The sequence below is a fragment of the Glandiceps talaboti genome, chromosome 15 (genome assembly GCF_964340395.1).
Source record: "Glandiceps talaboti chromosome 15, keGlaTala1.1, whole genome shotgun sequence".
Lineage (NCBI taxonomy): Eukaryota > Metazoa > Hemichordata > Enteropneusta > Spengelidae > Glandiceps > Glandiceps talaboti.
In genome coordinates, this window is record NC_135563.1 from 13,730,932 (window position 1) to 13,758,819 (window position 27,888).

A 27,888-nucleotide genomic window follows, 5' to 3' on the forward strand; every position below is an offset into this window, starting at 1 on the left:
CACATCTGTACCCACTATTGCTATGGGTGGAGAACCAGGGGAATTGGTTCATCACCTTAGGTTTGAAGTAATGACTTTTTTTTTAGGTCATGGTCTCATTCCTAGATGAAGATGGCTGTCAGTTGTTGAAATATTGGAAGACTCTGATATTTTATTGCACTGTTGATTGATGAAATTAAGTTTTGTTCACTGAATGATCAACCTGGATCATTTTAAAAGCAGGACTGTGATTTAAGAGATAGTTTTTATTTTACATAATTATTCAGCTTTCCAAAGGTCCCACATTTCTTCTTAATCATCATGCTGTGATCAAGCATCAAGTAAAACTCCTAAAATTATCAACTTTGATTGTAAATGTATATATTACATATAGTCTTCTGGCAAACACTGCCTTAGGTGTTAGCTAGTACAAATGCAAAATTAATAGTACCTCATGCTGGTCCAGTTGTGTAGCATTAATATTGGCAGTAGAACATTTGAAGTGATTGTCATCATAGTCAGATTGAGGTCCTCCATCTCGTACTAAAGATGCACATGTTATCCATCTTCCTTCAAATGTGTTTGGACCAACATGAAATGCTTCTAGTCCGATGTTGGGTGCAATATGGCGGAATTGGACACGACCTGATATTGAGTCTCCTGCAAACTTCTCGAGAGTTGTTACAATCCTGTGATGATTAGATAAATAAAATGTACAACACACTGGTGAGATTTGATTGACTGACTGACTTTATATATACTCTGAAAACATCCTGCTTATTAAATACACATGAATAATGGATATACACACATACAACACATTGGTGTATATGCATACATACATGTATGCACACAATACACACATACACATACACATACACATACACATACATTTGTACACATACATACACACACACACACACACACACACACACACACATACACATGGATGCAAATGCAGCATACACATCCATCAATACATACAGTACATACGCCCATCCATCCATACATACACGCATACACACACACATACACACACACATACATACATACACGAAAGTGTAGTGCATGAGCATGCACAAACATAATTATAATATATAGTTCCAAATACCGAAACAACACTATGACATTAGTAATAGTACAAAATTATGTGTTTGGGATATTTATATTCTCATGAAACACTAAGTACAAATTACACAGGGATTCTATACATTTCTACATACAATAAGTTGTATAGCATCCTGAAGATAGTCCTGGCTTATCTTTTAAATTATGCAATTTTTTTCAAAACAATTGTGGAAATATATACAAGCGATAACAAATCTCCATTGGTAGCTCCTACTCCTGGTATGTAGTATCAGTGCAGTGCTGGTGTGGCTGTGTGCTACTTGTACCGTATGTCTCCCTCTATAGTTGACATTGATCGACCCTTACCTGCTACATGCTTTTTGTTCTTGTTGAGCTGCAGCCAATACATCTTCTGGCATGTCCATCACATTACTGGCAATATTTATCATTGCCTCACCAAGCTGAAAGAAAACAGACACAATTTGTCCAATCAGCCCACAAGATTCAATTTGCACTCCTTTCTCATAAACTAAAGAAGTCTTCAAACGCTCACAATTGTAGTAGCGGTATTTTGTTGATCATGATCATAAAAATTTCATGACTAAATGATCAGTAATTTTCTTCTGTAAACTTGAGCACCAAAATCAAAACAAATTTCTTGTTTTTCACATCATTTTTACACATAAAAACACAACAGTATAAATGAATTGTATAGAACGGGGATGATCTGTAGCCACAGTAGTGAAACTCAAACACATACAGGTTATACGATACAGAGAAATGGAAAAGCTCAGTCACCACATTGTTCACTTTTAGCTCTCATTAGGTTGAAAATGATAGCCATACTCTGGTGATAACATCAAAAACGATATAAATAGTGTATGCATTTATGCACTTTAACTCATGAAATACAATAGAATGGTAACCCTTAGCAACCGCCATCCTTCAAAAATGGAGTCTTCAAACATTTTGAATTTGCAGCGAGTTGAAAGCGATACTTTGAGCTTTAAAACAGGATTCGCATTGTTATTAATACTTAATGAATTCAGGCACTAAGGTCAGTGGAAAACAATAGCACTGTGACCCACAGCAATGTTTAAATTTCCTCAGAATCCAGACAATATGTTGACTTACAGGCATTCACTCACATGAATTTTTTATGGATATCTGATACAACATGGTGCCATCTTGGCGGGTTGTTAGACCAGAAATATCTACCTTTTCAGGCAATTTCACAGCGACGTGTTTCAGAAAATTGTCACAGCATAAAAAAGTATGCTATATGACAAAATGATGTTGACTTGTTTATCAAACCAACACATTCAAAATGTTGCCGCCGTTAGATAAAAATTTAGTGTTCGTTTGTTGCTCCAAGGGATTGTATGTCTGGATTAGGTCTATGGAATTAAAATGAAATGAAATGAATTTGAATGTACAGGGGTGATGATTTCTGTATTTTGCTAAATTTGCTTGAAGTTTCAGCTCATGGCGATACAGCTAACTAAATATCCTAACTCGTTTCATAGACTTAGTCTTAAACCTACATTTAATTATCTAATATGAACAACATTTTTTACGCATTCAGGAAAAAAACAATAAAATCACAAAAAATTGTGAATTCTCGCGAGAAATAGTGGATGCAGAAACTGACATCAACTTTAAAAAGACAATATAAAACTGTTCTTCCAATCTCTAATGGCTGTACATCGGATGGGAAGAAACAAATAACACAGAGACTTTATGGAAAACATAACTCGCTGAACTAGACACTCACATATGAATACAAAATCTACCTACCCCACCTATTATTGAGTATAATCAGAACCACACAATTTTTTAAAGGCCTAACACAACTAAAACTGTGCTATCATAGACCACCGGTGTTGTAATCCTTAAATCCTGCCAGATTAGATTTAGAGGCTAAGTTAGGACTGGGATTAATATTAGGTGTGAAAAGAATAATCAGGCAGAACTTTAGACAAAATTGGTCCTGAACAAACAATTAATCCTAAATAGCTCCACTGATAAGATTACATCCATGTCACTAATACAAGAACTGGGGACTGAAGCATGGCTCTTTAAGTGAAGTAATAATGACGTGAGTCTATATAGTAGCACTGCATGCATGACTGCTCAACATTTTTTTAATTTAACATTCAAAGCAAAAACTATGAAAAAAAACTTCACTGTAAAAGTATTAGTCATCACCCAATGTTATTTAATTCTGAGAAATGTGAGAATATACTGTATATTATAGGTGTACCATTATGCGTTGTATGATATGATATGAGAATTCTATTCATTCAGCCATAGATTGTACTTGATCTGATGGGTTCTTCTCATCTCAATCTATAATTATGACTAGGCCTTTCAGTGTACAGAACTACAGTTCACTTCATACAATGGCCATGTGCTCCTTGATTTGTAAAATACGCAGATGTTACATTTACGTTGAAATCAGATAAGACACTATATCTTGGCAGACTACGATGATGAAATGTGATGAATTCTAATGAGATACTGGTATCAGTTACTAAAATAACCAATGGTGGCAACCACACAACCAGATATCGGCTAACACACACACATACGTACACAACATTGTCTGACTACAAATTCCCTCATTACTGAACCACATAAAGATGAATTCAATATCACAAAACAATGATATTGGAAAAAATAAGAGCACTCCTCGTATTCACATTCACATCTCGTCATTGTATTTATATGCAAATTTGCTCTCAACCCTTCCTGGAATTTATCTACAAAGAGAAATAGTTCTTTTATGAAGACTGCAAACAAGAAAGATAAAGGAGGCTTGGAATAGAAATCAGAATGCAAAGTAATACTGTATTACACTTATTGTTCAGGCTGTTTACATACTTAGATTTATACGTGAATGATTCTTCCATGATATACCGTACTACAATAGTAAGACTCTGTACAGATTGAATAGTCTTTCTAAACTCACAGCTATTCTTTACACTGTCATAGGTTATCTTTGCTTTCCATTTCTTTCCTGTTGTTACATCTGGTTTGTTGGAAAGTGAAAAGGCTCAAATTTTTGTCTTCGATATATAGCAGTGCAAAAATTCTTGAAAAAGCTGAGTAAGGTATGAAGCTCGTCAAAGACTCAAGCCATTTTTGTATTGATAATATGCAACAATTGAAATTCAAGTAATGCACAAAACTGACTTTACACGATGAATGTAGTAATAATGTATTTCTCCTTGGCGCCATTCATATTTTACATTTAATCTCTCTCCTTTGATGCAAATGTTCTGCAGTTTAATCAAATGTTGCCCCAAGATGCGATATCTTTCACCGAAACATCAACATAATCAGATAAAACATTCCACTGTAAAATATCAGTAGTGAAACATCAAGTTATTTGTTTGTATTTATCCACTTTCAGACTACACTCTCTCTTTTTTGTCATATTTGCTAGATTTCTGACTTTCCATACTAACAGGAATTTCACTTTCACATGAATTTAAAGTCAAATTACAAAACTTACAAGACACAAGGTGGTGATTAAAACCTCCTCTTTCCCCATCTTCACTGATGACTCAGTCTTTTCCTAATTTTTCCAAGATGGCCACAATATATTTTTACCTTCCAGTCATCAATAAATACAGACTTTTCTTTGATAGTGATAACATTTTCAAACGAATTCTAACTGTGTGATTTTTCATATTTCAATTTTGTACGAATTCAACATTTTGTGTCAGATTTGTTCCATCTCTTTATTCCATCCATTAGTTTGAATCGAGAAGGCGTGAGTTTGTATGCAAATAAGCTACATGTATGATTCACATTGCACACTAACAGTAGCTAAGCATTGTCTGTGTATGAGGAGGATTTATCTAATTTCACACCTGACTGGTTGTTTGATATCCATTGTGATTAGACACAGTCCTTACTATCACATCATAATAGCACACTAATCACGGTTGCACAAAACTAAAAATATTCAACAAAAAAAGCTCAGTTTGATGATTGTTCTATTCCATGACAGCCAGGTATTGAACACACACATGCACAAGAAATATACAAAGAACATACTGTGGATGCCAATCGAAAAAGGAATTAATATTACCGATACACCCAAAACTGTTTATCCCACCCTTTTAAAACTGAGAAGAGGATGTTAGGGAAATTATACCAGATATCTGTATATGTTGTCTTCTTTTGTGAGGAGGAATATTAAGTCTGGAGAACGAAGCAAGGATTCATACTCCCTGCTATTTGACACTGCCTACATGCTGTAGGGGAAATCTAAAATACCTAGAGATATTAACAAATGCCATTCTAGTGTGTGGTTTACTGCTTGCCTCATGGGACTATGAAGGATTCTGAGTATGAAATGGGGTATAACACAAATGAAATCAGAAATATATATAGTCTTTCTTATTTTGTGACTTTTTTGGTGGCAAATCAACTGTACAGTGATAATAAATTCAAAGCTTAAGTATCTATAGGCAAACTAGTATAATATATGTCATCACATGACAACTCATAAATAGATAGTAAATTTGTTAGTTTGTTGCTTTGTTAAATTTCGTTCATACGAAATTCATATGACATTGGTATGTATGTATGTATGTATGTATGTATGTATGTATGTATGTATGTATGTATGTATGTATGTATGTATGTATGTATGTATGTATGTATGTGTGTATGTGTGTGTATGTATGTGTATGTATGTGTGTGTATGTAAGTATGTATGTATGTATGTATGTATGTATGTGTGTGTGTGTGTGTATGTATGTATGTATGTATGTATGTATGTATGTATGTATGTATGTATGTATGTATGTATGTATGTATGTATAATGTAGGTATGTATGAATGTATGTATGTATGTATGTATGCATGCATGCATGTATGTATCATGTATGTATGTACGTATGTACGTATGTACATGTGTATATATGTATGTATGTATGTATGTATGTATGTATGTATGTATGTATGTATGTATGTATGTATGTATGTATGTATGTATGCACGTACGTACGTACATATGTAAAATCAAATGTTGATCAGTTTTTTCCTTTGAACAACCACTGACTGGGTTTCTTAGTACATGTAATTAGTATTGTGAAGGCCATCTTTACCACAAAACAGCCATCCCTACTTGATAAAATAGTATTTGATTACTCAAGTACCACCAGGAGAATTACAAATAAATTGAATCATGCACTGTGGTCTACTGCTGTGTTTTTTTGATATACGACACACATGTTGGTAAAATATACCATCGAAATTAATATCTCTTGCCTGTAACTGGTCACTCATCACAAGACTTCATAACACTATCATTGATTGTATGAAAATGACCAAGTTGTTGACAGCTGGGTGAAAAGGAAGGGTTGTCAATAATTGTCTAGAGAGTATCCTAAGTTAATGACATGCTATACGCAGTATCCAGTTGAGTCTCACAGTTTTCAATGATATATCTAAAATCATAAACTTGCCGAGTTGTTTCAAAATATGAAATTTGCCTGTATTTTCACCTGAAAAATCTACATCAGAAAATGATCCATATTTCTTCAGTGAAATAGCAGTATTTCCAATTATTGTCTACTTTTCCCTTTTTCATTCATTTTTTGCTCTTTCTCTTAAAAACCAAAATGGATCATGTATTTGTCTCTGTATCTCCTTCACAAATGTGTAATTTATTCATGAGAAATATAACAAATCTGACAAAATTTCTACAAAGATAAAATGGCGGCAAAAATGAGAAGGAATGCAGCCATGTTTTTTTTTTCTCCCTCACAGCTGGCTCAAAGACCTGGCAGTCATTGACACTGTCATATTCAGCAGTTCTGTGGTGATTTCTTCTTTTACTTTCATTGCATGATTTATATGGTCTTACTAATCTTGCTTTCCTAATGTCGTCAGTATAAAATGAACACTATATGTTGAGATGCGTTTTACGACACTGTATTTACGAGCCACTTTAAATTAAATTTTTACATAAGAGTGAGACAGGATTACATGTACAGGCTTAATCTCCATGATTGTAGTCAATGCATTGCCATGGCAACCAAACAAAAGTGATCAATTTGGAAATCCTGTTATGATGGCTTTGACCAGATTTGTCTGCTATGTATTTGTATGGTCTGTTTAAATTGCATAAAATAAACCCCATAAATTTCATTCATTTTTATGGCTTTGTGTATAACTTGAACATATGATGAAAGAATAAAATGACAGAACAGTAGTTTTACTGAAACAACCTTTACTTAATCTATTGGATTGGTTATTATTGTCTAGCTTGGTATTATCTGCTACATACTCAGATTGGGGACTGTGATACCAACAGGGTAGGCACCACAAACACAAACACAAACACAAACACAAACACAAACACAAACACAAACACAAACACAAACACAAACACAAACACAAACACAAACACAAACATTATATTACATATATACAAACATAAGTACAAATGTACTTACATGTGTACATATACTACATGTATAAGTTTGTGAACGTACATACACATTTACATACATACATACATACATACATACATACATACATACATACATACATACATACATACATACATACATACATACACACATACATACATACATACATACATACATACATACATACATACATACACACATACATACATACATACATAAACATACACAAGTACCACACACACACACACACACACAAACACACACACATGCATGCATACACACATACATACATACAAAATACATACACACACACATACACACACACACACACACACACATATACACGCAGAATTAATAATTGGGTATAAAACATGGTTCATCTCTAAAAATGTAACATTTAGATTACTTCTCTTTCCCTTAATGAAATACTACAAATATTTCAAATTCAGAGCAATGAACAGAAACTTTCTATGTTCAGTGATGATAAGGCAGAAGAAAAACAACCATCTATTTCTTTTTCATTGTCACCTTTGCCAGAGCTATTTTGCATAATTAGGACATTCTGTATTGAACAGATCTGTATATTGCCTATTTACTCTTTGTAACCACAGGGGGAATACACAATATCACTTGATTTAATAAAATTCCAAATATTTTAACAAAAGCGATACAATTTCCCGATACTTGCATTACTTAAAAATGCATATACATTTGCTGAAATTGATAAGTGGCACCTTTTTTTTCAACAAAGGGTAGATAATGTCAACATTATAGTTCAAAATCCAAGATGGACGCATGCTACAAATGTTAAATTGCCAAGCGCCAACAACAAATTTTACTGTTCAGCAAAAGTGTACTCTTGTACTGTTTTTCATTTTGGCATGTTTTAACTTTCAGTTATTCGACACTGGTCTCGATTACTGTTTCTGTTATCAATAAAAGGTGCTATGCATAGAGAATGAAGCGAATGCTGTCAAGCAACAAATTGAAGTTTGTCTTGGGTTACAAACTGAATTCACAATGTCACCGATACACCCAATCACTTTAATATGAAACAGACCATGAATAATAAATATACATGAAAAATTAATTCATGGTGAGTTTTCATCAAGGCAATTTTCATTTTCAACAACATCTGATGGCTGTATTGTAACCATCCTTTTTATTTGGTAAAGAGATAGTATTGCTCACTTTAATGAAAAAGAAATATGTTGCTATGCAATGTATTAAAGTCAAAGACATAGTTTTGAAAATGAGATTAATTTTTCTCAGGGTTTTCCGCCGAGTTATTGTACTTTGAGTTAAAGGTTGACGTGTGACTTTCAAATGTAAATTTTATAAGTGTCCATGAACCTGCATGTTTCTCACGTTAAAGGCAAGTAAGAGTGAAAACAAAGCCCTAAATGTGTTATGGAATCAGTGTATAACACAAATTAAACATCCCCAATGCAAAGCTACAAGACCTTGAAATGGTACAGAAACTCTGAGATCTGAATAAATATGATAATATCATCAATTACAATGAATTAGGACACCTCACAGATAAATTCAAAATTAAGAACCTTACCGCTGGATCAGTGAATTTACTGAACTGTTCCATAGTTTTGGCAATGAAGACAGCGTCCATCTTGTCAGTGTAGGTTCTAGCATCTGATGTCTGTACTTCAAGTTCTTGAGCTTTCTTCATTGCATTAGTAGCATTAGTGATAGTTGTCTGCAATAAAAACATGTTTTGATGTAAGACGTAGCTGAATTAAGATACAAGTCACTAAAACAGTACAAAGACAAAACACAGCATGCCTCCATCTCGATCAATCTGACACCAATACAAAATCGGGAAATACTTTTTTCATCAACAGATCAGTCAACACCTGGAACAAACTTCCACCAAGTAATGTTACTGCAGGAACTATCCAAACTTTTGAAAGAAGGTGGGTGGGGGGGGGGGGGGGGGGAGGTGGGTTGGGGTGGGGAAGAAGACATCAAATACAACCCAGAAGCTGATATTATGGTTATTTTGTGTGCGTGCCTAACCTGAAATCTATTCAGATCTGACGTCAGAGGCGCAGGAGGACCTAACTGTCAGAATATAACTATGTAACTATGTGTATTTCAAAAAGATGTTTGTTTTCACTTAGTAATATGTACTTCAAAAAGAAGGAAAACAGTACATTTAAGAACACTGGTACCAATGTATGTGTTGTGTACATTAATAACCTGTTTTTTTTTAACCCAAACAAAATGAAGGAGACAAGTAACATTAAGGTTAGAGATGTAAGAGTACCCACCATTGGATGACTGAAGGACAATAAGTACCATAAGTTGTGTACATAGCTTGTTTTGTGGAAAGAAGTAATAATGATGCTTTTGATAAAATCTTTATTATAAGCTTTACCTGATGCAAAAATTGTGATCAGATGGAAAAGGGTGCTGTGTCCACAAGTTGTGCAACTATGTGACAAAGGTATATTTTTGGCTTACCAATGATAATCTTTGTAACCACTGAGTATTAGTACTGTCATACTGGCATGTCGAAGTATCTGGTGGATCCCATATTCCACCAAACCGACAATAACGTTTGGCTGATGAATCCAGTGGTGCTGTGAATCCGTATCCTGCACCATGAGGACATCGCTGGTACGTCTTACTACCAGCCACTGTCATTGGCCACTCTATGTGACCTGTGAAAACACAAAGGTCAGAAATCAATTCACAAATTTCTAATTTCTATTTTGATAATGACAGTATCAGAAATTATGCAAATATCACAAATTTCTTTTGAAATATAAAGGTGTAACTGATACTGTCATAAATGCGTTAATCAAGGATGTTTTAAAACTAAAGAAATTTTTTTTTTTTAGGGGGGGGGGGTTGGAAAGAATATTGATTATTTTAGCAGACGACATTATTTCTTTGTTCCCATGGATACCTTATGTAGCTGCATTACTATATCTTTGTTTACAAGTTATAACACACCAGTAGAACAGAGAAGGAAGGAAATCTTGCCATCACTGGATATACAACATCTTGCATCATCAAGTTTTTTTTAATTATATACAATCCCTTGAACCATTCATGTGCTTTTCATGTATGTAGCCTGCCCCCACATGGCCAAATAATGTAATTATGCTGCAACTTATTGCCCAATCAGAAAGATCCTTTTATAACAGCCACTTTGGAGAAGTTATATTGCCATACACAAAATAAAAATGCCTGCATTACATGGAAAGAATCACACTATTGGTCAATATTTTGTTGCTTGCCACAATCAGATTTGCCAAGTGATGTCACATGCTATATCTATGGTTCTTGACTAGTTGAGTATGGGTTTAAAATGGGAAGGTTAGATTGAAGTGTAATATTCAAATGTAAATTCATCTGTGTTGATAAACTATGGGATCAAATTAAATTTCTGCTCCCGACACTAACTTGAAAATTGTACCTGAAATTGTCCACTACACACTTTCTTTGTCAACAGATTGGCCCACTACTCAGACCCCCTTATTAGGCTCACGTGTGCGTATGGTCACATGTTCTGAATAGTGGGTCAATCTGTTGGCAAAGACTGAAGTATGCAGTCAAAAATTTCAGGTACCCGGTAACAATTTTCAAGTTTGTTTTTGGAACAAAAGTTTAATCAATTGATATTGTTTATAGAGTCTTTAGTACCTTTGGTGTCTGTAGTACCATCTGATTTACAAAATTCTTCAGTATTTTCCAAAACTACGATGCTGACACTCCTGGACTCATTGCCTCTCGATGACATGATTTGACATTCCCACATTCCACCATCTGTCAACTGTAACCTTTGAATGGTCAATTTGCCTATTATAGTTGAGCCATCATGTGAACGATAGGTATGAAGCTGTAACCCTGCTGTTTGGTTGTCCACTTCTTTCCTATTCTTGTACCAGATCATTTTGGTAGATTCTCCCACGTATGTGGTTATGCAAGACATTGGTAAGGAATCACCAAGGAATACAACTTGGTTGTTAGACGGTGTCAGATCGAAGATCGGAAGTTCTAATGGATAATCTGGAAGAAAAAAGAGGAAGAAAATCAACAATCAATTCTTTCAGTTAAACTAACGAACATGTTTTGGTCATTTCACCGAAACAGAAAAAATACAAAAATCTAATGTCACTTGTTGTAGTTGTTGACAAACAAATAATCAGGGTCATTACTGATTAACGACCCTGTATATATTGACATCAAATTTATCTACCAAATATGAATACTAAGGTAATACAGCTAATGAAAAGGATCAAGTTTATTGAACTAAAGATTTGGTGTACCTGTCAGCTGGCAAAAAGCAATGAAACACAGTGAAAAGTTAAAAGAAAAAGTCCAGTTAGATTTATTTCGACCTTAATACATGTACGTTTGTATTGATTATTGCTTTAGACATATATAAAACATGATTTTAAGTGATAAAATTGCATCTCGGAAACAAGCCCTATTGCATTTGATACATATTTAGCCATTTTGGGAATTTCCTGCAGTGATTTACAGGAAAAACTCTGGCACAAATAAGTCTGACTGGACTGGGACTTTAAAGGAATATAGACATGCTACGTACCACAATGGAGATCTTTTCCTCTCAGAGACTTCAGCTTTTCTCCTTTCAGTGCCCTTGGATATTCACATAACGTTGAATCAGAAATCTTGATATCGTTATTCTTAGACCATTTTATAATCCATTTCAAGAGACAGTCACACATCAGGAAATCTGAATGGAGATCCCTAGGACAGAGAAGGGGAGAAAGTTTGCTATTATTAAAGTTGTGAAGATTCCGAGGACAGAGAAGGGGAGAAAGTTTGCTATTATTAAAGTTGTGAAGATCCCGGGGACAGAGAAGGGGAGAACGTGTGCTATTATTAAAGTTGTGAAGATCCCGGGGACAGAGAAGGGGAGAACGTGTGCTATTATTAAAGCTGTGTTATGGTTCTGAATGGTGATTTATTTCAAATTTTTAATTTTTGTTACAAGTTTGGTAAGTTACTCGATATAATGAACTTGAAGTGATGTGAGTCATTAAGGAGCTGGGTATAAACGAACATAGCATCATACTGTATATAAATCTTGTGTGAAAGTGCAAAAACATTTGAAATTGAACAAATGAATAAATTTGTACAAGCCAGGTCATGTGAGCGGCCATCTCTTGGTAATGGGGACAGATTCAAATCTTATGCGTGAACATTTCAAGACCAGTGTGTGTGTGTTGATAAGATGTACAATTCTGCTGTTCTGTGGTATTTATTTCAATGTAGTGATTTAAACCTGCACTAGCTGTAACGAGAGAGTTATTTTTTTTCACAATCAACAATATATTAACTGAAAAATGTTAAAATACCAATGATTAGACATTGTACATGAGGTTAGGGGTTAATTTATCCATACATGGTACAATAACAGGTTGAAATTGCAATTGCATAGGGTGCTTATTTTAAGGTGTGGACCCAAAAATCTATTTGATTTGAGTTATTGCACCATATCACGTTTACAGCTACACAAATACATTTACCCACAGGGTGTATGATAGTATTAGTAAGGTATTATTTATTTGAGATCAGTTGACTGATTGACATGATTCAGATCTTAGAATATCACTATCCATACAAGTCACCCATCAAAACACATTACACTGAATAGACAATTATTCCTGATATTCTGATCTGTTTGTTTGATTTGCATCTGAAATATTACAACAATGGGGAGAATTTCAACTGATGGATCAATACACTTGGAGTGTTTGCAGAAACATAAAAAAAAGAAAAGAAAACACATCATTAAATGATAACCGACTACTTTAAAACATGGAGTTGAATTCCTTTCCACACATGCCCTTGCTATCTTTAAAATATCCCAGTACTACAACTGGGAAAAATAAAAATAACTAAAAATGTTGACATTCTCAACTCTGTACAGTCCTTTGAAGTCAAGACTTTGTACAACATATGTTTTGCCTTGAGGAAGTAGTGAATATTTATTTGGTGTATCCCAGGCTACAAGAATGCCACTGGTATCCTTAATGAAGACATTAAGTCAACAAGTTCTAAACTTGCTGGAGAGACTTAAGAGGCCACACTGCCTGGGGCCAATAGTTATCTGATCTCATCATTTGGAGAACTTCATCAACTTTCTACCATGTCATTGAACTTTAAGACTTTCATAGCCTGGGTCTGGTTGGAATACAGTCTGCCATTATGTTTTTATGATATAATGACATTAACAGGCCAAGTTCAGCTGTCTGTGATAATGGCTGCCCAATCATAAGGTGCTTGACCTCTGTGTCAGGTCACCTCTCTTCATCATATATGGGGTCAAAGGTCAAACATAACCAACCCTTTGATGCTTGGAAATATTTGAAGTGAGCAAAGTGAGCAAAATAACAGCGCTAGAAAATAACTATCTCGTCAACTGCTATACGCCATTTACATCACCCGAGTTCATCATGAATAATATCTTTGTCAGCATAAGATGCTCCAGGTTGCTAATTTGGAATAACCTTTGTCAGTTCATTAAATCAGACCACCCCTAAGGAGCCAAGAATATACACAATCGTGTAATTTCACTGGAAGGGTAGTGTGTCAAGGATGACCCTAATAAGGTCAAAGGTCAACTCTACAGAATACAGTAAACCAATCTTGAGATACTCAGCATATCTGTTGTTGATATAGAAAACCAATAAAGCTGTCTTTGTTGACATTACGCCAATCAAAATGTTGCATTATTTCCATTCAACACTTTAACTTGGCAAGTGATCAACACCAGACAAGTTTTGATAAACATTAACAGTACAAACTGAGTATGAACTCAGATCAAGTATTTTGATTTGTTTTAAGGACATACATTTCTACATATCAGGATGTCACGATGGGTGGGGACTTTATTCTTAATAAACTACATTTTACTGGGTCACATTCCTGTACTCATGCTGTTTCATTTCAACAAAGATAAGTTGGGAGTCTTCAATATCACTTATTTCTAATTTCTAAACAAAGTACACTGTGTCTTTTGACATGCAATCCTGGAAGATACACCAACTTCAACAACAATGACCCCAAAATAAAGATCTCACTCTATACCAAGCTATTATTTATTTATATTTGGTAAGGATGAAGACAGAACATTTGTCAAATACTGGTATCATCAATTTACAATGACAGCAATCTATACAAATCCTGAAAGATCTTTGAATTACATATCTATTGCAATATAAACTGTCAGGTGATTGGTCAGGGACAAGTATGATCAAAAGCCGTCAAGTGATTGGTCAGGGACAAGTATGATTAAAAGCTGTCACATGATTGGTCAGGGACAAGTATGATCAAAAGCTGTCAGGTGATTGGTCAGGGTCAAGTATGATCAAAAGCTGTCAGGTGATTGGTCAAGGTAAAGTATGATCAAAAGCTGTCAGGTGATTGGTCAATATGAACAAAAGCTGTCAGGTGATTGGTTAGGGTCAACAACTATGATTTTTAAGATAATCTTAGTTGTATTTGCATGCATATGTAATGAGCACACACCATGTTGCACAATATTCTAACAACTATTGCATGGCTGTACTGGGTAGTTGTTGATGCTAAATAGTCCCCTGATGCAGTGATGGGTCATGTAATAATAAAACAATATTAGTGGTAAAATAATATTCCACTGTTGTCATTTGTGAGGCTACATGCTGAGTAATCTTGAAAGACTTACAGTTGCAGATTTTCCAGTCCATTGAATGTTCCAGCAGAGATTGATGCAATCCGGTTATTAGACAGATTTCTGTAAATAGAAAAAAGAAATTCATTAATTAGAAAAACAGCAATATCAAAAATAAATTGGGTTTATATTCCTCTTCAGCTTGCAACCTGTACTAACTATCACATACCTCTATATTAACATGGGCTAGTGAAACAAGTAAACCATAACATGTTTTAAACTTCAAATGCTAAATTTCAAAAAAGATTTCAACCATTTTGATTTTCATGCATTTTCTTTTACATTAGAATTTGATATATGTTTTAAATATATACATGTATTTGATAGTTATCATGGGTTCTTCAATCTGGTCTGGATTTGTTCAACCTTTGAAATTTTTGATAGTATAGATGTCTGTTAATTTCAACCGAGCTACAGTGTCTGAGACTGACATGTTTTTTGTTAATAGAAACACTGTAGCAAGTTGACCCCATTTAAAGCACTCTGACCTCACCCTGTGGGCAAAAAACGCTGATGATGTATTTTAGGTTGTTGCATGTTGACCTTAGCTCCAAGACACTCTGACAAATTCTGTCTTCAAACAGTCACACTGATTAGAACTGTAGCTGAGCACTTCATGAAGGCTCTATAGGTACGTAAACTGTCAGACTACTTCATATATAACGTAAATACCACCAACGGCACAGTAAAATGTGGTTTCAATCAGTCGCTACAAGGATGGTCTTTCAAGAAATTAAGTTTGAGTTTTCCATAGGATATCATGTCCTCATGTTGCCTTAGAAGATTTGATGTTGTGTTATTCCTAGAATGTCATCTGGTCTAGTTCCCAGTGGGGAAACTTTACAATTGGAAAATTTCACACTGATCTATTTAAATATCAAGAAAAAATTTACTGCTTCCTAAAGTTTTACGCAAAAAATAAAGAAACTGTTTTCAATATATCACAGTATGGTTGGCTGTGTTGTCTTGATTGTTTAAAACACGATTGTGAGTTTTTGCGACAATTCACATAGTGATTCATCACTGTCTTAAACTCTGCAGGGCACTGAACTAAACTACATTCTGAAAATATATTGGAATAACTTTATTTATATTTTTGGTAATTATGAAATTCTAGATAGAAACTTAGTTGAAACTCATTTTCTAAATCAACAAGTCAAAATATTTGATTCTTAGAACAATTATACATATTAAATAACATTTTTAAATAAAATGGATTCACTTTCTCATTAATTTTGCACCTATGTTGTTATCCCCCCCCCCCCCCACCCGACATTTTCCTCCATTTGAAATCAAGTGTATGCTTACAAAGTACAAACAAATGTGCACTAATCAACATTTTGTTGCTACAAAATTGTGTATTTGATAATCAATACATAATGGTATTTGATTTATCAATTAATGTCGATAGAGAAATTCCTCACCAGCACGACAAAATACTAATCAATTCTTGCTGACAGAAACATCAATAAACTCTGTTAGAATGACACAAAGATTACGCTTAGCAGATGCCCCAGGCAAAAAACACATGTGATTGAAGAGAGTTTGTCAAAATTGATCATTGAAGCTGTCGCCCCGAGAGAAATCAAAAGTCTAATGTTTGACATGACTTTTACTTGTGTATTTCCCTCAGTGCACGTAGAGAAAGATGTATGAGAGTAGTGTCAATGGCTTGGGTTGGCTTGTCAATCCATCAACATCTATCATTAAGACAGATTACACATTTTCACAACTCTGCTCTTTAATTTCATCTCATTCATATGTGTTTCAACATGCAAGCTTTTGTCACTACCTGTTTTTGATCGGTGTTTTATACGCTGCCTAGTTATAGTTTAAATGAAATCGCAATAAATCTTTTACCAACAGACGTGACTCTTTAGAAGTAAACCCATCGCCATTTCAAATATATCATTCACTAAAACTGTATAATATCGGCAAAATTCCCGTATTAACATAAATCACTTCTTATCATTTGAAGTAAAACGGCATTAATATATAATTCCATATGACAAAAAATATCAAATTTGATTTATACATTAAAACATTTCCACCACCAGAATTGTCGGTCGGCTGACGTGATGTGATAACTCCTGATAAGAACAATTTCAAATATTTGCATTTTGTGCATTTGAAACGAGATCTGGAAAGCATATTTCACAACAATATGTTGATACATGTATGGGATAGTCTTATTGTCTCCCCTGAATTATATGACCTAATATTTTGAAAATTATCCAATTTTAGGTATGGACATGAGTTTGGCTATAATTCAACATTTGAAATTTGTTGTCATATTCATAACATGTGCCATAATAATTTCTATCATACCAAGTTAATAAAAAATATGGGAGTTATACCCTGGTTGGTTGTATGTGTTGGTTTGAGTTATGATAATGTGTGTCTACATAATTGGTTCTGCTGTGCTTGAAATATGAGTCTAAATGTTCAACATCACCATTACTTTCCGCAATTTTTTCATAAAATATAGCTTGCACTGGTATAATTATATAATTTGCCAATTATTTCCTTCATTCAGCCGGAAAATATTCTTGACCTATAGAGGGATTTGTCACTTCCTGTCTTGTGACTCGTAGTGACAAGGCCCCTTAGGTCACTTATATTTTCCTTGCTGAACGAAGAAAAATATTACAGAATAATATACACAGAGACTGGATATAATTTGAGAATGATATTGTTGACGTCCATGGATTCGATGTTGAGTTGTATTTGGTGTATTTGTGTAGCTTGTCTTTGCTTTTAGTCATCTGTTTTAGGGTTTTGTGTATATTGTTTTCATTCATTCTGTTGTAAGCTGTAGACTATGTATCCTCTGAAGACTAATAAATAAATAAATAAACAAATAAATAATAATAATAATAATTATAAAATAAGTATATAATAATACTAATACTAATAATTCTGTTAACACTACGTCAAGCAATGGTTGGTTGTGAGGATTTGTGTGGAAAAATGACTACAAATAACAAAAATATTGAATATTGAATTTTGAATGCAAAAATAATGATCTGACTCTCTGTTTACATACTCAATTAGAGGACAGCTGAAAAACCAGAGATCTATCTCAATGGTTGATAAATTTGATGAATGCACATGTAATCTGACAACACACTCAAAAGCTACGAAGTTTTTCAGCTTTTCTCCAATCCAGTACACAAACAAAGAATGAAGGTATTATGTCTGGATTCAAAATCACTAATTTTTGTGTTCTTTGTACTCATTTTCTTACATCAACACCTATAACCGCCTGTGTTCAAACCCTGTTGAAATAAGGCAGACATTTCTTTGCATTCAAAACACCATCAAAAGAAAATCAGTCTCCCTGTATTGTTCTTCACTCTGTGACACACCAGGTATATATATCTACTGTACAGCAAACAGTTATGTTAACGAGACCACAGACTGGTATTGATGATTTAAGACAATAGAGTTTAATTAAGGAATGACTCACTACACCTCTCCAAAGGATGACTACATGTGTTCATTCATCAACCATAAAGCCTTTAATTACATTTAATGAATCTCCTAACAATACTACCTAATAACTCTGTCATATCGCCACCTGTCAATCACCTCTAATTATCTAATCAGGTTTAATGTTATGAAATGACCTTTATTGTTTCACAGTAAATCATCCCTCTGTGAGTTCAAGGACCTATTACAAATTTTGGAGGACTACCTTTCCTAAATTCTGTTTTAAATAAATGATATGTCTACCATTTCAAGTTAGAAACAAGTGAGTTTTACTAGTAATTACGATGTCCTTTTTGTGAGACGGTAATTTGAAGGGAGATGTTGAAACTTGTGCATGGCTTAATCCATGTAATCTGAACATGTACAAAAGATACTGTACTGTACAAGATAGACACACAGTACATGTACCTAGTTATCTTGACACCATGAATTAGTACTATCTGGGAATGTACAAAAGATACATACTGTACAAGATAGACACACAGTACCTAGTTGACTTCAATAACACCATCTATAGAATTAGTATTATCTGGACACCTACATCTACACATGACTTGTAAATCATGAGCACATTTTTTCATATCTACATTAAAATGACAGATATGTATACTCTGGAGGTAATCACATAACATACATCACATGACCATATCTTGACATTCATCACGTGTACATCCACACACACGACTTGTAAAACGTGGATATTTTTTTTTTTGAATATGTACATTTCAGATTGCTGCATTGTCTGGTAGTTATCCCATAATTTACATCACACTTGTGACATGTGACTTGGTTGATATCTTGTTTATTAGGGTTAGATATCATGTGACTGTCACATGAGAAAACAATTGATAATTGACCTCTGACCTGCCATATCAGAAACCAACTCTACAAAACATGAAGTGCTTGGAAGAGTTGTACATGTAAAGCTTATACTGTGAAAGTTCATCAACATAAATGGTTGAAAAATAGATTTTTCAACAATGGTTGGAGCAAACATTACACCTTGTCCAAAATTTGTAATAATCTCACCATCGCAAGCTTACATTGTAACTATTACTTTAGAGAGAGAATCTAGACCACTACAAGTGTCTGGGCTACCCCATTACTCCAAATACACTCTTTACAAAATATATATATTGTAATTTTGATATCTGGTTACAGGTGAAAAATACAAATTTGAAAGTGATCATTCATGATTTTGTAAATTCATCCCATGATCCCAAGTCAGAATACATACATTTGTATATAGATAGATAGATAATGAATATTAATACTTACAATCTTTCTAAGTTGTTTAATCCTACAAACATACTGTTATTTAGGTTACCAATTTTATTCTGAGACAGGTCCCTGTAAATTTAAAAGATAAAAGAAAGACATGTTTTTAATACAATGTTGTCCTGACAACTCATCACTCTGACCTAGTTTGGGTGTGAATGTAGGTGTACATGTATCTGTGTATTATAAGAAATGTGGATGGAGTCATTTCATGAATATGAATATCATCAAGTCATCACCACAAAAGGAATGGCGGTACATGTATTAATACAATATGCATGCACATGTACAACTCGGAGCTCATGTACCACATTGTATATCCTTTACTAAGGGGCTGCAGTATGCAGATTGAGCCAGGCAGGTTCTGGTTGGAAGGGTGGGGTAGGTGCTGGTGGGAGGCTGGGGCATTGGAATATAGTCATATTGGCAATGTCTACCCCAATCATACTGCCCTACAGGTACCTTCATGTACATTGTACTGTCTGATGACAATTGAAAGTAACATTGTCATCAGCACTGCATTGAAAATTATGTCAAACTTCTATCATTAAAACTAATTTCAGTCTATGGAATTCCAGATTCTTGTGAGTTGCTCAGACTACTAAACTAACAATTTTTGAGCTGTAAATATACATGTATATATTTTGGAAAACTAATGTTTGGCTAACAATACAGAGTTAAGAATTAGCAGTAAAACTGAAACACTATTTTAAGCATTTTTGCAAATTTTCTGAAAATAAAATACAGTTCAGAAAGTTTCAATATAATTCATACCCGGGAGTACACGCAAGTCATACATACATGTAACGATAGGTAAGAAACTCTTTAGGTAGATATATTTTGGCAGTGCTAAAAAAGACATTTAACCCGGAGAACTATGCCATGTTTTATTACAAGGATTTCAAGTACATTTTGTACGAGTTATTAACCTTGAATGTCATACCATTCAAGGTGTGTGGTCATGTGTTGGATCATGTCATGTCCTAAAAAACAAAATAGATGCCTTAATACATGACACCTGGGTCATTCTAACTCTCACTTCAAAAATACACTTGTTTGCTGTTGGCTTTGGAGATCTTTGTATACTATGATTGTCATCTAATACAAGATTTACTATCTATGGTAACAGTATAAGGGAAGGTTACACATGACACATAAGTTATCTCACTTCAAAAATATATGTGTTGGCTATTAACTTGGGATTTCTTTCTACAACAAGACTGTCAACTAAACAATTTAGTATCAGGAGATAGTGGATGGAAGGTAAGGTTACACATAGTGGAATAGAAATTGATACTTGACTCCATTTGAAGTTACTTTATTGGAATCTAGTTTTGAAGCGACTATGCAGCTTTTGTCCAAATCACTCAAATGCTGATGACGTCTGAGTAAGGTGAATGAAAGCTACATAGCTGCATCAAAAACTAGATTCCAATATAAAGGTAACTTCACTATTGCTAAGGTTACACATAATATCATACTACATGTTACCCCTACCTACATATGCCACATACAGTATTGATGTTTCTACATCAATGATACAGACAGATATTGCTGTCCCCTCGTTTGTGTACATGTGTAAATGCTAACATCATATCCTAGAATTTCTTTTGTGATAAAATCAATGTTTATCCATATTATTGTACAACCAATGTGCCCTCCAGTATGAAACAAACCATGTTCTTGTAGGTCAAAATGACGAAAACAGAGATTTTTTTTGTGGGTCACCACATCATTAGGGATAGTGGAAACCAAATTTTAGTGGGTTATAAGTAATTGCTGTGTGTCAGCTGCATGCATAATAGGCATTAGAAGGCACACTGTATATAGCACAAAACATTGACCTCATCATAAGGTTAAATCCTCATTTACATATGAATACACACCAAGGTCAAACTAGGTCATTGTCATCAATCATGAACTTTTAGCATAGCATAGTAGAATTTTGAGGTTGTATCCCGATCTAAATTTGAATACATGAATATTTTAAATTGCGTTGTTTGGAAACAATGAACTTGTTGACACTCTAAAAGCTTTTGAGTTTATTGTAAATTTTCATTACTTTATAGTTTAATAGCATACAAGGTCAATGCCATTGAAAAATTAAACAGGCTCAATATTATCAACTTTGAACTTGAGAACAAAGTGTAGCATTTTGAGATTCATTTTGATACACAAATATATCAAATGGAAGGGTTCAATGTTATCAACTATGAACTTGAAAACAAAGTGTAGCATTTTGAGATTCAGTTTGATACACAAAATTAATATATCAAATGGACACTCTCAAAGTTATCAACTCTGCATTTTGAGATTCAGTTTGATACACAAATATATCAAACGGACCATAGACCCTGGTTCTGCTGTGTTCGAAATATCAAATGTTCAAAATTGCCATTACTTTCCCCCGATTTTTCCTTGATATTGGTGCTGGTATAATTATGTTACTCTCCAATATTTTTCTTCATTCAGCTGGAAAATACTTGTGACCTAAGGGTTGTCACTACTCGAGTGGTGACAAAGGCCCCTTAGGTCACTCGTATTTCCTTGTCTGAAAGAAGAAAAATATTGGGGAATAACTGTTTTTTTTTTTTTAAATGTACATAAAACTTTAGTAAATGCTACTGATATACAAGACAGATATGTACACTCAAGATAACAAGAGTGGTAAAATTTCAATATCTCACACTATTAACCTAGAGATTTGAGTTCATTACATTGCTCCTTAACATCACTCATATTTTCTGAAGCTGGATGAAAAACAAAATTGAGATACTATCTAACCGTTATGTGCATTTAAAAATCAAGGATAACACATTGGTATAGTCAAATACCTGGGCTCCAACAGCTGTTTGCCATCATATCTTACTCTAAAATTCTGAAAACTGGTAATTTTGTAAGTTTCTCACTTTCTAGTATTCAAATTCTAGCCTGAACAAAAAACTACCAACAAATATGAATTTCCTCGATAAGTGATACAATTATAACGAAAGTATACACTGATATAGGGGCTATGTGTATGCAATACACACTGGAAAAGAAACTGTAGCAGAAACCCTGAAAAGTATACAAAATCCCTGTCATTAATGTATTTAGAGGCTTGTAAATATGCTGTGGTAAACCGTTAAACAAGTGGAAAAAAAGATCCTGTGAAACGTGACGATAGTTATAATATAAGAACAGGTAAAATCTCCTCAAGCATTATGATGTTGAGTATGTGAGGCGCCATGCATCTGTTAGTAAGACCTATTTATTCTGCTTTGCCAATTGGAATAAAAGGAATATGTCTATTGAATTTCACATCATATCTTCTTGAAGGCTGCAATTCTTCACACACACATACACCTGTATAGCTTATGACACCTTTCTTATCACATTACACTTTTTTTCCTGATGATCTACAGGGCATTATCTGCATTTGAATCATTCGTACTGAATATTGGATGATTTCTTCACTTATAAGGCTTACAGAATTGTATAAGACTTTGTTCTGAAGTTTCTAGCACTAGTAAATAGAAGTGCTGACTTGCAGGCTATTTTGAAAATATACATGTATCGCCTCATCAATTTTTATCACTGTTGTGTTGGTTTCCCACCATAGACATATTGTGCTATAGGTAAAAACTTGCCACAATGTCTTCACAATATATTATTTGGCATACTGTATAAGAGATAAATAACAGCAGGCGTATTCCATATATAAATTTAAATTTCAAATGTACGCAACAGATAAAACAATATTCAATTTGGCAGATATTACACAGTTTTTTAAAACATGATGGAAAACTTTATATATTTCCATTTTTACATCTCAAAGTGTCTTTTATGTACAAATTCTGTCAGAGCTGTATCGAAATCCCCATTTCTTTGCAACCCATCAATTTATTACTTTCACATCAGACATGACCTATGTTATGTACTTAAAGCCTTGTAACCCTCAACTTCTACAACTTTTTACTCCCAAATATAAACAGCCACATTTTGTCGTGTCTGATGAAAAAATCCCCATGACTGACTCAATCACAATATGAGTAATCCCAGGTCATAGTTTCCCACTGTTGGGAAAAGCTGGCAAGAAAGCAAGCTGTCATTTATTCCGTGTACAGAATGTATTCCTACATATCTGATCAGCTGGTATTTGGCCTATGGTATACAAACACTGACTTACATCGTTTGCTGACATATGTCGATAAACATGTTTCTTGTAATTCATACAATATTATCCACAACCTGTCATCGCTGTCATTTGTTCCGATTTTTCCATTATTCTCAAAGTTTATCATTTCCTTTCTACTTTTGAACCCTTGCATTATTCTCAAAAATGAAACCCAATTTTCATTTCATAACTAACATTATCAATTACCCCATATGGCGTACAGCAAACATTTCCACAATTTTTTTTTTGGTTTCGTAATTGAGTGTTATTGCCATCACAAATGCTGCTATTAAATTATGGATGTGGTGATGAACAATGGTAATGTGGAGGGAAATACTGTATTTTGGTGCATTAAGTCTGCAACTTCCACAGCATGTCGCCAGTTATCTCTCATTGGAATTGTAAACTTGGAGACAAATCAATAGCTATTATACGCCAATTGACAGGTTTTGACAACACTTTTAATGGCTAGCTACTTGTCACAAGATCAGGGAATAATTACCAGCATATTTTCTTCACTATTTCACACTGTTAGAATTCAATTACGTCAAATTTAAGGATGGAATAAAACTTAACCTAAACACTTTGATTTTGACAGGATCCTATCCATCTTTACAGTAGACCAACCATGGTGCGTTCTCTCCACATCAATTATGCACGAAGCCTTAATTCGCCTGAAAACTCAAAGACTGGTTTAAAAGTATACCATGTTTGTTTTGTCACATTGTTGTAGCCGAGTATTTAAGACTCCAACCACTCCTTGGAATAATGATGCACACATTCAAATTGTTGTTACGTCACTTTCTGATCATAATTTTACATATTCACAGAAAAAGTAATAACTGGTACACATAAAATTTTCAATCTTTCTTCCTTTGTTTGAAAAGCTGGCTGGTACATATTATGTACAATACATTACAGCAAAGGTTACATTGATACGGATTAGGTGAGAAAAACTGTTTTGCAGACATCATTGATAATGGCACTTCTTTAACTAAACTCACCATGACATCAGCGTTACCTTCTGCTCAATACACCATCGATCGATATCCACTGTCTATCTTTCATTGTTTTCTCAGGGGGGTAGACATTGCATTTACATATCAATAAGCCTTCAATTATCAAATTGATTAAATCTGGGACTTGATTGACAGCTTTTAATTTGATTACATCTCCTTTGAGTACTGTGTAAATGGTGTATTCATACACTGATTCTACACAGAAACTGAGAATTTCCATCTTCTTGTGTCAGGCTCTTTTCTCCATAAATCATTATTTTGGATTTCAAAAGTTCGTATAGTCTTAAATTTTTTTGGTATTTCCTGCAAGGGTCTGTGGGAAAAACTTGGAGGAAATGACATCACACTTACCACAATCTCTTTGTCTATAAGTATTTGCTAAAGCTTAAGCAATCATGTTCTCTACATCACCATGAAAGGTGGATGTATAACCCAAGCCAATGCTGGAACACATGTTATGACATGTATATGTATGAAAGTGTGGACACTTTACTGAGTGAAAAAAACATGAAGGAAACATTGATGTGTAAAGATCATCTAGAAGCTATCCATGAGCTTGACTTTCTCTCCACATCTAGTCAAATGAATATACACATGTAACCTACTGAAAATCTAGCTAAATCTTCTGCTGGGGAAAGGGTGAATAGTGCTTGTCTGTGGTAGCCTATCACAAACTGACAGGCAGTTATCAACTTACTTTATTAAGTTTATTAAAATCGGCACCTCCAGTCTAAAACTCCTGTGAGGATGCGAGAATGTAGTCACATTTGTAACAACGTTCCAATAACATTAAACGATTGCTTGGTGGTAAGAACAGAATGTTGTGCTAGATAAACTTGTTTGACTAGACACAGAGAAAAATCAAATCTGAATAGCTTCTAGACTAATGGAACGACAATGCCAGAAAACAGAACTACAACTTATGATACTCACAATCTTTTTAATGATGTCAGTCCATTGAATGCACCTGGCTGGATAATGCTGATGCGATTATTGCTGAGGTCCCTGTGAAAATAAAAAGACAATATTGTGCATACGTAAGATAGGATATTTGTTAGAGTTACAACCAAGTCAACTCACAAGTTTTCAAAACAGGTGAGGTAAAGATAACAAATCGTTTTCATCTATTAATGAAATGAAACGAAATAAATAACAGATTTAAAAACTTTTAAAAGAAAAAAAAACTTATCTAAAACATTCACGAGAATAAAGTTTTAAGTTATCAGGAGGGAATGCAAAAACCACATCTGTATCTGGGGATTCATTCCTCTGACATGTTTTTATAAATTAATAAACATGTCCATGAATTGTTACAAACCCTTTTGTCTGTCTGCAATAAATTTGTAAAGCTGGTGAATGACAATTTAGTATTCTAAGAGGACAGACAGATGGTAGACTGTACAAAGGTCACATGATAACCACATGACCACTAAGTGGTGTCCCCATTTAAAACACTTCTCTTAGAAAAGTTCATGACAGGGTCACGCCTGGTTCAATAACAGCTGAGGGAATTTGGGGAGAGGTTGTCATTATTCAGAACACATAAAGAGAGTGCATAGGTGGTGACAAAATCCATTAATGTCAAAGTAGGTAGGCATGATAAATGCTAGTGATGCATGGACAAGTGACGAGTATGCTGAAATGTGGACCACTTTCACACAATAAATATCTCTGACATACAAAACACTTTCAAAGTAGTGATATCCACTTGGGAATCACAGATGAGGGGAAAAAAATGGTTTTGCTGTTTGGAAATAATTGAGCTTTCAGTATTTTGTAGAATATATCTCGTTTCAATTGCATCTACGCTTTCAAATCTACTTTGATGATCAAAATTTCCAAGCTTTACAAATTAAATTTTTTGTAATGTTCAGTTTTTCTTTATCTTCTTGTTTTAACAGCTAATTTGTATTTTTTGAAAAACTGAAACTTGTCGAACACCATAAATTTTCAAAAAATTGAAGATAATATGATGAGAGAATTGAGTATTGTTGAACACTATAAATTTTCCACAATTTATGATGTGATGTGACGATGTACAATTGTCGACTGCCATAAATGTCCAACAATTTAAAATAATACGATGACTGAATTTTGTCAAACAGTATAAATTTCCAATAATTTTGAATTAATTTGATGTGACAATTTCAGCTGCTGGCTGATGGCTAATGTCCCCACAGGTAAAAACTATGTATGTTCTTGTTAGTTTATCCAAAGAAATGGTACATTACATATTTTTTATACAAAAGTTCCTTACAGAAACAGGATTGACACTAGCTCAATGTTCAGATAAATATCACAGCTGATTCTTACAAAATCTAGTTTCCCTTTCTATTGGTATTCATAAATAATTTCATTATTTACTACGATAAAAAACTTTCATTACAACTAAACAATGTCTGACATATTATACCACACAATGATCCGTCTGTGTGTTAGATAAATTTTTGTCTGGTTTGTTTTTATGTTATATATATACATGTATTCAAAGACATTTTAAACAACTCTGCACCATTTCAACAAGCCAGGAAGCATTTCAACTATACAATCATAAGGTAGTGAACACTCCAACAAATCAAACCGTACTTCAAAATAATTTTACTGCTATAATGTATATATTGAAATAACACTTTGCTACATTTCCTGGGAATACTTTTGCTCTCCCATAAGAATTATTAGATGATTTCATCATAAAGGCCAATTTGTGACTTAATGGGTATAACACTGAAACCC

The 27,888-nt window shown here is 34.0% G+C and overlaps 1 protein-coding gene across 1 annotated transcript in view; it reads right to left on the minus strand.

Annotated features, from left to right (window-relative positions):
- Nucleotides 1–27,888, minus strand: part of LOC144446236 (adhesion G protein-coupled receptor A3-like) — an 87,966-nt gene that overhangs the window by 7,172 nt on the left and 52,906 nt on the right. The window contains exons 3-11 of the mRNA XM_078135988.1: nt 26,089–26,160; nt 19,981–20,052; nt 15,205–15,273; nt 12,079–12,242; nt 11,169–11,534; nt 9,981–10,180; nt 9,067–9,213; nt 1,414–1,508; nt 431–668 (exon numbers count right to left, since the gene is read on the minus strand). Coding sequence (XP_077992114.1) covers nt 431–668; nt 1,414–1,508; nt 9,067–9,213; nt 9,981–10,180; nt 11,169–11,534; nt 12,079–12,242; nt 15,205–15,273; nt 19,981–20,052; nt 26,089–26,160 — 1,423 coding nt within the window. The remainder of the gene's footprint in view (nt 1–430; nt 669–1,413; nt 1,509–9,066; nt 9,214–9,980; nt 10,181–11,168; nt 11,535–12,078; nt 12,243–15,204; nt 15,274–19,980; nt 20,053–26,088; nt 26,161–27,888) is intronic.